This window comes from Glandiceps talaboti, chromosome 7, assembly GCF_964340395.1.
Source record: "Glandiceps talaboti chromosome 7, keGlaTala1.1, whole genome shotgun sequence".
NCBI lineage: Eukaryota > Metazoa > Hemichordata > Enteropneusta > Spengelidae > Glandiceps > Glandiceps talaboti.
In genome coordinates this window covers 1,878,573-1,889,882 of record NC_135555.1, presented here as the reverse complement: position 1 = coordinate 1,889,882, position 11,310 = coordinate 1,878,573, and the positions used below count along the sequence as shown (strand labels likewise).

The 11,310-nt window shown below is 35.9% G+C and overlaps 1 protein-coding gene across 1 annotated transcript; it reads left to right on the top strand.

Annotated features, from left to right (window-relative positions):
- Window positions 1-315: 315 nt before the first annotated feature.
- Window positions 316-11,310, top strand: LOC144437354 (endoglucanase F-like). Its single transcript, XM_078126278.1, has 11 exons — window positions 316-534; window positions 2,242-2,437; window positions 3,157-3,333; window positions 4,135-4,319; window positions 4,853-5,009; window positions 5,978-6,071; window positions 6,780-6,942; window positions 8,665-8,809; window positions 9,284-9,449; window positions 10,423-10,607; window positions 11,254-11,310. Exons 1-11 carry the CDS (start codon window positions 316-318, stop codon window positions 11,286-11,288), a joined length of 1,722 nt encoding a protein of 573 aa, XP_077982404.1. The 3' UTR covers window positions 11,289-11,310.

The following is an 11,310-nucleotide window of genomic DNA, read 5'->3' as shown; positions in this document are numbered from 1 at the left end:
ACACACAAGAATAAATTTTTACTACTTACGGTGTGAAAAACAATGTAGAATTGAATGACAACGCCTGGTATTCACAACATCTGAGACGCCGCTGTAACAACCTACGTCACTATACAGTTGGGTTTCTTTTGCATATTAACCCCATCCTATGGTGTCGCAACCCTAGCTACTCTCAAAGTGGTACTAAAACAAACTGCTCAGTATCAAATTGATACAACGCTTTCGTCTTACTGACGAGGATGATTCATAAACTCGACTGGTTCATCGAATCAACGGAATAAACTTCGTCAAAGTTACAACATTTCTGTCACAATGATGTCGGATGTACGGAGATCGGGCTTATTCCTGGTATTGTTGTTTGCATTTGTCCCAACACCATGTATACAGGCAGGTAGTGATATCGTCTGTAAAACTATAAACGTGGAAATATTCACATCCAAATATTTAGGCGTCATTGATTGCCTTATCACACAACCCATAGATGACGGATGGACGATGCACATCGACTTTGACAAGCCTGCTCCCAAATTTGAGGTGAGTACAATTGCATTGAATTTCTCTTTACAATGCTTCGCACATAACTGCAAATGCACATTCTACAAACTTCGTTGCATTCTACGAAAAGGAGAAACCGTTTGATAAACAAGAGAGAGAGAGAGAGAGAGAGAGAGAGAGAGAGAGAGAGAGAGAGAGAGAGAGAGTGTGTGTGTGTGTGTGTGTGTGTGTGTGTGTGTGTGTGTGTGAGGGATGAGATGAGATGAGATGAGATGAGATAGCAATCAATCAATCAATCAATCAATCAATCAATCAATCAATCAGTCATAGCCAACCTATTACACAATATTCTCATCCATGAATGCTATACGATATTATACAAACTAATAACCAGATTTAAACTAAATGCCTCTCGTATGGGCAAAACCATAGATTTTGGGCCTACACACATTGTTGGAATGCAAAATTTTGAACTATAACTCATATATGTGATGCACCACTTAATCGGAAAATTGATTATATGAAACTGTATGAAATGTGAAGCTTGCATAGTTAATTTATTGCATAATTATTAAAATATATGTGTGCTTTGTCATGGTTGATGTATGTGCCAAATTATATGGAATTTGAAGCGTGCATTCCAAATATATAGCGTATATTAAAGTACTGAATATCTTATATAGTAGTTTTCTTATATAATTATTATATACCACTCGGTTTCATTTCACCAACATTAAGATGTAACATTTCAAAATTCAAAGACCAACCCTACGGAGAAATGGTATGTGCTATGGTGCGTCTTGTACAATCTTATCTAATGTTATCAGCAATAAAGGAAGTCACGTTGACAGCATGAACAGTCCTAGAACACCGTGGGAGTTTATTTTAGAACATGACAGATATAAACAAAGTCATAAAGCTTTCCGTCAACCGACATCAGAGGCACCGGCTGTTGTTTTGTGTCACTTATCTTGTTGTCTTTACCTAAATTGTCTCTGCTTGAAGCTCACTTCATGCAAGCAACCGCAACGCTCTATATTCCATAGTTGTATTTTTGTTTGCATGGTTGTTCATGCCATTTTATTGATACAAGAATCATATACAGTATTGTAAGTAACGTGTAGCAATCGGATCATTCTCTGTGACTTCGGATACTGAGTATCAAAATGTAACCAACGTGACCTTTTGAACTTCATTCCAAAAAGACGCAAAACAGAGACACTGACGTGATTTGATTAGTGTTTCACCAAACGTGTGACTGTACCATATTGACGCATGTGTATTGACGGCTCCTGCTTTGAGGCTGTGAGCTACCCGACTTTCGTATTGTGTGATCTGGTAACTTGTTTAGTACATAATTGAACAAATTAACACCTACATTTGTCACAAGTCAACGTGTCACAGTATCTTCGCAGTTGGAAACAATAGAGCACTGCAACTGACGGATGCCGACAGAGCAATACCGCCCATCAATCAGTGTCAAATTTCATTGTTCTCAGCTCAACGTATTGTTTATGTTCACACAAAAAATCCACTGACGGCCTTGCGCGAAAATTAAACTGCGCGTAATCACCGTGATCTCCCAAAGCGCGAAAATAAGACTGCGCAATAATTTTCCGGTTCACAGTATACAGGAAACGATTACTAAGTATTTTGTTAATATACCCATACAAGTCCAGTAACACCATAATGTTTTGATTCTAGTTTATGGTATTGTAATATTCGTGTCATAATTTGATTTGACAGACTTGGAACGTTGAGTTGACAGTTTACAACGAACAAGACGTTCACATTGTCCTCAAGAACCGTCCACACCATGCTGAACTCAAACCAGGGGACCGTCTTAGAGTGTTATTCAAATCAGATTATAAGGGCGCATTACCTTCGTCTGATGTGTACCTCGTTCCTACCACTACAGCTACACCTCCACCCCCTCCACAAGGTACGTGTCACGAGGTTTATACCGTAGAATTAAATGATAGTAACAAGTATGTATGTATGTATGTATGTATGTATGTATGTATGTATGTATGTATGTATGTATGTATGTATGTATGTATGTATGTATGTGTGTGTGTGCGTGCGTGAGTGCGTGCGTGCGTATGTGTGTATGTGTATGTCTATGTATGTGTGTGTATGTATGTGTGTATGTATGTATGTGTGTATGTATGTATGTATGTATGTATGTATGTATGTATGTATGTATGAATGTATGTATGTATGTATGTATGTATGTGTGTGTGTGTGTATGTATGTATGTATGTATGTATGTATGTATGTATGTATGTATGTATGTATGTATGTATGTAATAATACTAATTATAATCTTTATCTATATTGGATAGTTCTTCAAGCATATAAACACCTGTCTCCCAAGACGTCCAGTGAGGGCCATCCCTCATGGGTTCAGTGTTAATGCAGGGGTAAACTGGAGTACCCGGGGAAAACCTGCGTTGTTCGGTAGAGTCAAACTGAACGGCTGTCAGTTGTGTGCGTAGTAAACTTACTGGGATTGAGTTCATTGATTGATGCATTCGCCGCTTTCCTGTACACTTTAGGGTTTAAAATTGTGTATGACCGTGCTATATTTATTAACATTGCAATAGATTCAATCATAATAACGATCATTAATCGGTAACAAATATATTTGATCTATTGTAGCATGTACGGATCCACCAACTTCTTACAACTACAACGAAGTACTACACAAATCCATTTTATTCTATGAAGCTCAGCGATCAGGGAAATTGCCAGTAAACAATCGAATACCATGGAGGGGAGACAGTGCAACCTCTGATAGCGATGGCGCCATTGATTTGTCAGGGGGTTGGTATGATGGTAAGTTCATCCATGCTTTTATTACGGGCCAAAAAGAAACTTTATTGTGCAGTGTTTATTTGAGGAATTCCTACATTTCTGCTAGACGTAAAATAAAAACATCTGGATCTAGTGTTCTGTGGGTTTTTTCCATGACTGTGATTGTATGACAAACAGACATACTGACTGAACCAAGGCCTATGCTACACCTTTAACTATTAAATATCCAATCCTTTTCAATATACAATACTGGCCTTATAACCCAAGCTTTCTAAAGACAATGCTGTGCTGATGGATGTATCACAGACATGAGTTGTCTACTACATCAGCCTGGTGTTCGGACACTTCTAAACAGAACAGTGACAGCTCAATTACGACCCTCAATCCTCTGTACCTTACACCACACCCCCTGACTCTTTCGAATTCTCTCACCCCGTTTCTCCTTTCTCCCAAAGACATTGTCTTCTGACAACAATGTCATATGTACGAAGATTATGGTCTGGTGTTGATGCAGTGATACAGGTTGAAGGTGTAGATTTAAGCCACGTCGGTCGGTGACGATCCATAAAGTTGTTAAAACTTGACATACAGATCGAGTATTGTAATTTTTTTAAAGGAATTCTATACTGAGACCATTCATGTAGTGCGCCATGGTGAAATGGATTGTCTAAACTTGTAATTGGAATATACTCAGTTAACAGATAACTTATACTTCTCTTGTCAACTTAAATAGATAGAAAGTTATCCATTGATCGCCATGGTTACCTACATTTTGCCTATTGATTGTCTATTGAAACATACTTTTTGTAATTCCTTTCTCAGCTGGCGATCACCTGAAGCTTAATTTCCCGATGGCCTATTCAGTCACTGTTTTAGCTTGGGGATTCCTAGAGTACAAAGACGCTTATGAGGCTGCTGGTGAAGTGGACTATTTCCTAGATTGTATTAAGTGGGCCCTTGACTACATGATAAAATGTCATCCTTCTAAAAACGTGTATTACTATCAGGTGAGTGCCTAGTGACAAGTACAAACTATGAATCTGTAAAGTGGACTTTATGAATTTTCTTTTTTCTTTTTTCTTTTTTATGACCCAGCTGTGATACTTACCATTTGTCAGTTACTATGGAAACAAATTGAATAATTACAATCAAACATTTGATGCGAAATAGTCTTTCATGATCTCCAAATAGAGACACTTGTACGATAATATGTTATTATTTTTCTCACCTGAGCGAGATTTGATTATTCATCAATTGTCATGGTAACGTTTAAAGCCACAACAATCGAACAATTAAAAAAACCCAGCTCCATTCCATAAATATCCAAATAGAGAAAACACATTGGATATTTTTAGTTAAATTGTTTAATTTGCGATCAGTTCTTTGGTGCATCAAAAGTACGTGTATGAAACCTATATGAACACAAATGTTTGGAGAATAGCGATTGTTAGTAGAGTATTCTTTTGAAATTATAGAGTAATCGATCGATCTCTATTATTTAGCGACTGTCCTAAATTTGAAAACAAATATTGTGACACAGGTTGGGGGTAGTGGTGACCATGCGTATTGGGGAAGATCTGAGGATATGACAATGGAACGGCCTGTATATAAAGTGACTCCGGAAAATCCTGGATCTGAAGTAACAGCAGAATCAGCGGCTGCAATGGCAGCAGCCTCAATGGTATTCAGACATGTAGGTAGGTATGTGTGAGTGTGTGCCTGTGTCCGTGTGTGTATGTATGTATGTATGTATGTGTGTATGTGTGTAATACATGTATGTATGTATGTATGTATGTATGTATGTATGTATGTATGTATGTATGTATGTATGTGTGAATGTATATGCATCTATCTATGTATCTATCTATATACCATACCTATATACCATACCTATATATATCTACATATATATATGTATATATATATGTGTGTGTATATATATATATATATATATATATATATATATATATATATATATATATATATATATATATATATATATATATATATATATAACTCGGTGAGTATCAATCTGGTAAGACAGTGCTCTATACCGCAGTGGCAGAGCGTAATAGTAACAAAACTATATATATATATATATATATATATATATATATATATATATATATATATATATATATATATATATATGTATATATATGTTACACCCAATCCGTGAAAATGACCAATTCATGAAATGTGCAATGTAACTTTGCCCAGTTTATGAAATGGTCTACCTTATGCAATTGAGAGTATAGATTACGATCTAAAAGGGCGAAATTAATTTTTTGGGCCAAGAGTTTTGAACTGGGGTGTTGATTATCGAACTGTATTAAAAATTCAAGCTACACTGAATTATGATAAAATAAGAATTGTGAAGTGATGAGTTTGTAAATACATGATAATAAAGTTGTTTGATTCTCATTCTATTTTGTGTGTGTCCTATAAAAGATGCTCATTTCATGTACTGGGCATATCTACCAAAACTATATATATATATATATATATATATATATATATATATATATATATATATATATATATATATATATATATATATATATATATATATATATATATATATCATGCATGCGCTTGTGTATGTGTTTATACTGCTTTTTTATCATTTGTTTATTTTGAAAATGTCGTTGTTTATCACCCACAGATGCAGCTTATGCTGATAAGTTACTCGAGCATGCAAAGCAGTTGTATGAATTAGCAAATACATATAAAGGGAACTACAATACTGATTATTACTCGTGAGTATTAACATCAATATCAAAATCAAATTTTATAATTTCATATCATTTCACTCTTGATTGTTTACGTTATCTTTCATATCGCCAGTATTATATGATAATGTAACAGTGACTTTAGTCTTCACGCTTCCTAGCGACTTGATCAGTATTTGTGCAAATAGCCACTTTTCACCATATCACAGTGCATTTCATTTATTAGTTACTATACACATCACTCGAACCACACTCTAACTGTTAAACATAGGTTCATATCTTAAGCCACGGTGAAATAGATGGATCAGCATGGTACTAAGAACATTCGCACTTCATTTTTATTCCAATCTAAATTGTGCTATGCTAGACTAGGTTATACTGCTCCATTCTGTATTAGTACCTTTCCTATGTTTCGATTGCTGTCTCCCTACCATACATGTACATGTACTTAACTAATGTCATGTGATTAATCTAATTAATGCAAACCATTTGCCCTTCCGAAACAACGACAGCGGAAACAGAACTTTCAGGAAACTATGAGAGAGACAAACGAAAACTACTATTGAGACACGTTACACTGGTTTTATTTTATGGGTTTATGGGTCACATTATCCCTGGTTTGAATCCACAAAACATGGCGTTTGACAGACTTACGTTACGTTAACGATATACATGTGTACGAGTTACGTTTTTATTATAAAAACAAACTAATCAGTCTTATATATTTAACAATAGATCAACCATGTATGGAGATGAAATTGTGTGGTCACAAATTTGGCTTTATCTGGCTACGAACAACACAGTGTATCTTGATAGTGCCATTTTAGACTATAACACCTACAGTCTCAATGGCGGAGACTATGCCTTTTCATGGAGTAGTAAAAAAATCGGGGTTAAGGTAGGGATACTGTTTAGTGGAAGAAGTTTCTTTTATTTAATATTCCTCGTTTGAGTTAAATGTAGTGAGTAACAGCCGTAGTAATCGTAGTATGAAAGTTTCGGTTGAAATCAAGAAATTCCGATATGAAACAAACGAGATCTCGAGAAGTAGCGAGTGCTGTGCGTGAATTCCTTTGAACGTTAATTATGAAGCATCTATCCGTAAACTTATAATGGAACATATTTCTATAAGGCTATTTTTTTCTTTTTTAAAAATTAAACGTGATTTTTTTCGAGATAATATAATCTGCCATATCATATCATTTATCCATATCATATCATATCATATCATATCAGATCACGTCACATCACATCACATCACATCATATCAGATCATATCACATCACATTACATATTAGATCATATCATATCAGACCATATCACATCATATCATATTAGATCATATCATATCAGACCATATCACATCATATCATATTATATTAGATCATATCACACCATATCACATCATATCATATCATAGATCACACATCAGATCATATCAGATCATATCACATCACATCACATCACATCACTTCATATCATATCACATCAGATCATATATCATATCAGATCACATCACATCATATCATATTATCACATCACATCACATCACTTTATATCAATCAGATCATATATCATATCGGATCACATCAGATCATATTACATCATATCACATCACATCACATCACATCACATCACTTTATATCATATCAGATCATATCATATCATATCATATCATATCATATCATATCATATCATATCATATCATAACATATCATATCATATCATATCATATCATATATCAAATCATATAGTATCATATCATATCAAATTCAACTAAGTGAGACTATGATCTGATCAAGTGTCAAATGTTGGAAAAAATACTTCAGTCAAATGTTCAAGGATGATTATGTACGGTTCCAGAAAATATACATAATATATATATGAAATACTAAGGCTAGTAGCAACATAGACGACGGGTGGAATGTAGCAACCAGCACAGTAGACAGTACATAGTTCACTTCACTTTAGTTATGGTAGAGGATAACGTTTTTCTGAAAAGGGTTAAACTCAAAAGACTGTCAATTTAAGTTCCCAGAAATTGCCACAAATCAAACATTGTATAAGTTCACACGTCTTGCTATGTATTCGCAGGCTGTCTTGTGTGTGTGTTAAATTTCGAAAAGAGATGTTGACATTTTCTTAGTAATTTGATTTTAAGGCTTGTCACTTATAGATAGTTAAAGTGCATTTTTATACAATATTATTGTTTGGATAAAATATGACATTTTTATTAATATGTATCAGAATTGCTGATTCATGATACCCCACATATCCTCGAAAAAAAACGTCTTGCAGTAATACCTTTGTGAACCAAAACTTATCGAAATGAAACGAGACAATGAAACGAAGCGAAGCTAAATAGCATGACATGACACTACACTACACGAGACGAGACGAGATGAGACGAGACAAGACAAGACAAGACAAGACAAGACAAGACACGACATGACACGACACAAGACGAGACACAACACAACACAACACGACACGATACGACACGACACGACACGACACGACAAAAGACGAGACACGACACGACACGACACGACACGACACGACAGTACAGTACAAGACAAGCCTAAACAAAATTAACCAAGTAAAATTCTCTTCTTATTAGGTTCTTCTGTGCAAGGAACTACATACTGATACGTACTGCGATACACTGAAAACGTTCGTTGATAACTGGTTGCCCGGTAACAAAATTCCATACACACCGTATGGTCTGGCTTTCCGCGATGAATGGGGATCTCTTCGTTATTCCGGTAAATATGACCGTCATATTTTCTTTTTTTTTGTATGCCATAATCTACGCGTAGGTACATTTGTACATGGTAGTATATTGTATAACATTTTAATATCCCGCCACACTTGCCCTCACCAAGGTTTGTTCAATAAGTCCATTTTTTATGTGCTCGGCCACACAATGACATAATAACCATTTGAAACACTTAACACACACACACACACACACACACACACACACTCTCTCTCTCTCTCTCTCTCTCTCCCTCTCTCTCTCTCTCTCTCTCTCTCTCTCTCTCTCTCTCTCCCTCTCTCTCTCTCTCTCTCTCTCTCTCTCTCTCTTACTGCAAGACTAGGGAGAGCATCACTGAATTTCAGACTTCCTTTAACCCGACCCACCTTGCAGATACGTATGGGTTTCTAAAGTCCAGTTAGAAACAAACGCTACCCTAACTCTGTATCAGTTGTACTTACTCTTTATCTTGGTTTCACAGCTGGAACAAGTCTAATAGCGCTCCTCGCGGCTGACCTTGGTTTAAATACTGTTCAGTACCGTACATTCGCCAAGCAACAACTTCATTATATGCTTGGTTCCACATGCCGTAGCTACGTCATTGGGTTCGGAGTAAATCCTCCTACAAATCCACATCATCGATCAAGGTACGTTAGACCTAAAACAAATTGTGTTGTTCCGATTATGCTCAATTTCAGAATAGGTGGAGTAGGTAGATTTGTGATTTAAAAATAATTTTACATTGTGTGGGTGTCTAGTGCAGGTAGTTTTCCGATGTTTTCCATATTGTCTCTGTGTTATTGGCTTCTTCTCACCAGATGTACAGCCATTACAGATTGGAAGAACAGTTTTATATTGTCCGCATCCACTATTTCTCGCGAGATTTCACAATTTTCACGATTTAAAAAAAATTCTCGAATACGTAAAAAAAAAAGTTTAAGGTCGGCAGTAAAAATCTAGGTGGGTTCGGGTAACCGAAATTATTGTTTAGCCCTAATTAGGTCGAGAACTACTGGCCAACTAACTGTGCACACAGTAATGAAGACGAGCGAAAAATAAATTATCAAAAATGTCGTCACTACGATACAAAGATACTAGTTTATTTGTAAAACGTAAATATGTATATTATTATTTGCTTTATTTTTCCCATAATTCGTTAATTTAAATTTTTTCATTGTGAATGTAAGCAGGGTTTTTGTATTGGAGTTATGATGGTTAGAGTGGCCGGCTTGGAATCTGCAGGTTGCAGGTTCGAGCCCCATCGATGCCATTTGTTTCTGAGTGGCTAAAGTCCTTGGGCAAGATTTGAACCATGACTCTGCCTTAGTCAACCCAGCTGTATAATTGGGGACCTGGTAGGATAGAGGTAGCAAGGTGAATGCTTTAATCATATGCGCATATAAAGGCTGCAATGGATTGTATGCTCAGTCCCCAGGGAGTTGAGGAAGATCCGAGCCAGGGTTAATAATTGTAAAGCGCTTTGAGCACCCAGACTGGTACAACATTATTATATAATTCTTTTTTATGTAATTCTGACTTTCTTTCGTGGTCAATCTGGCAACCACCCCTCATCGCTAGATCTCATTTTATTTCTGTTGTTTAACCAATCTCTCTACACAGCTCATGTTCCGACTCATCATGCTCATGGAGTACATATCGGTCATCTACATCCAATGCTCACATACTGACTGGGGCCTTGATAGGAGGACCGGATAGTAATGATACATTCCTGGATGAACGCACAGATTACATTCACAGTGAGGTGGCGTGTGACTACAATGCGGCTTTCCAATCTGCCATAGCAGGTACGTAGTGAGACCAAATAAACACACACCATTACATACACTTTACTCCAATAATGCTTATGATATAAACAATAATTGGTCTAAAATGAAAATGATACATTGGTTCTAGAAGTAAGACTCGTTATGAATTTCCAATCCTACATTGAACTTTAACCTTTAAAAATCGAACTGATGATTTTCTTCAGATAAAGTAATACTATCACTGAAGACACGTAATGTGATCGATCACATAAATTGAAGTAACAGGATGGATTACAGATTTAGTCATGTCCATTCTGTTAATACCGTGAATAAATGATAAGAAGATATATTAAGTAACGTACTACGTCAGTGTTTATTTTAGCATTCACCTACGAGACGAAAGACGATTAGGGATAAAGCAGGCCGCGAATATTATCCAACTAAAGGAAGAAAAATATTGGGAGAGCACTACCGTTCATTGGGAAAATAAAAGTGATATCGATTTTGAACAGTTTGACCCTTTTGTTCACCACAGAACCAACTTGATGACATAGATACATTCTGCGACTAAATTATAAATTCAAATCAGCTTGAGAGAGATAAAAAGAATCATGAGTTTATCAACATGGCATATATTGTACAGTCTTGTCAATTCAAACAATTTTGATTTTTTTTCTTTATGCAGGTTTGAAGCATTTGGAATTGACAAACCAGTTGTAAGATTGATGAACAACTCTGGAGA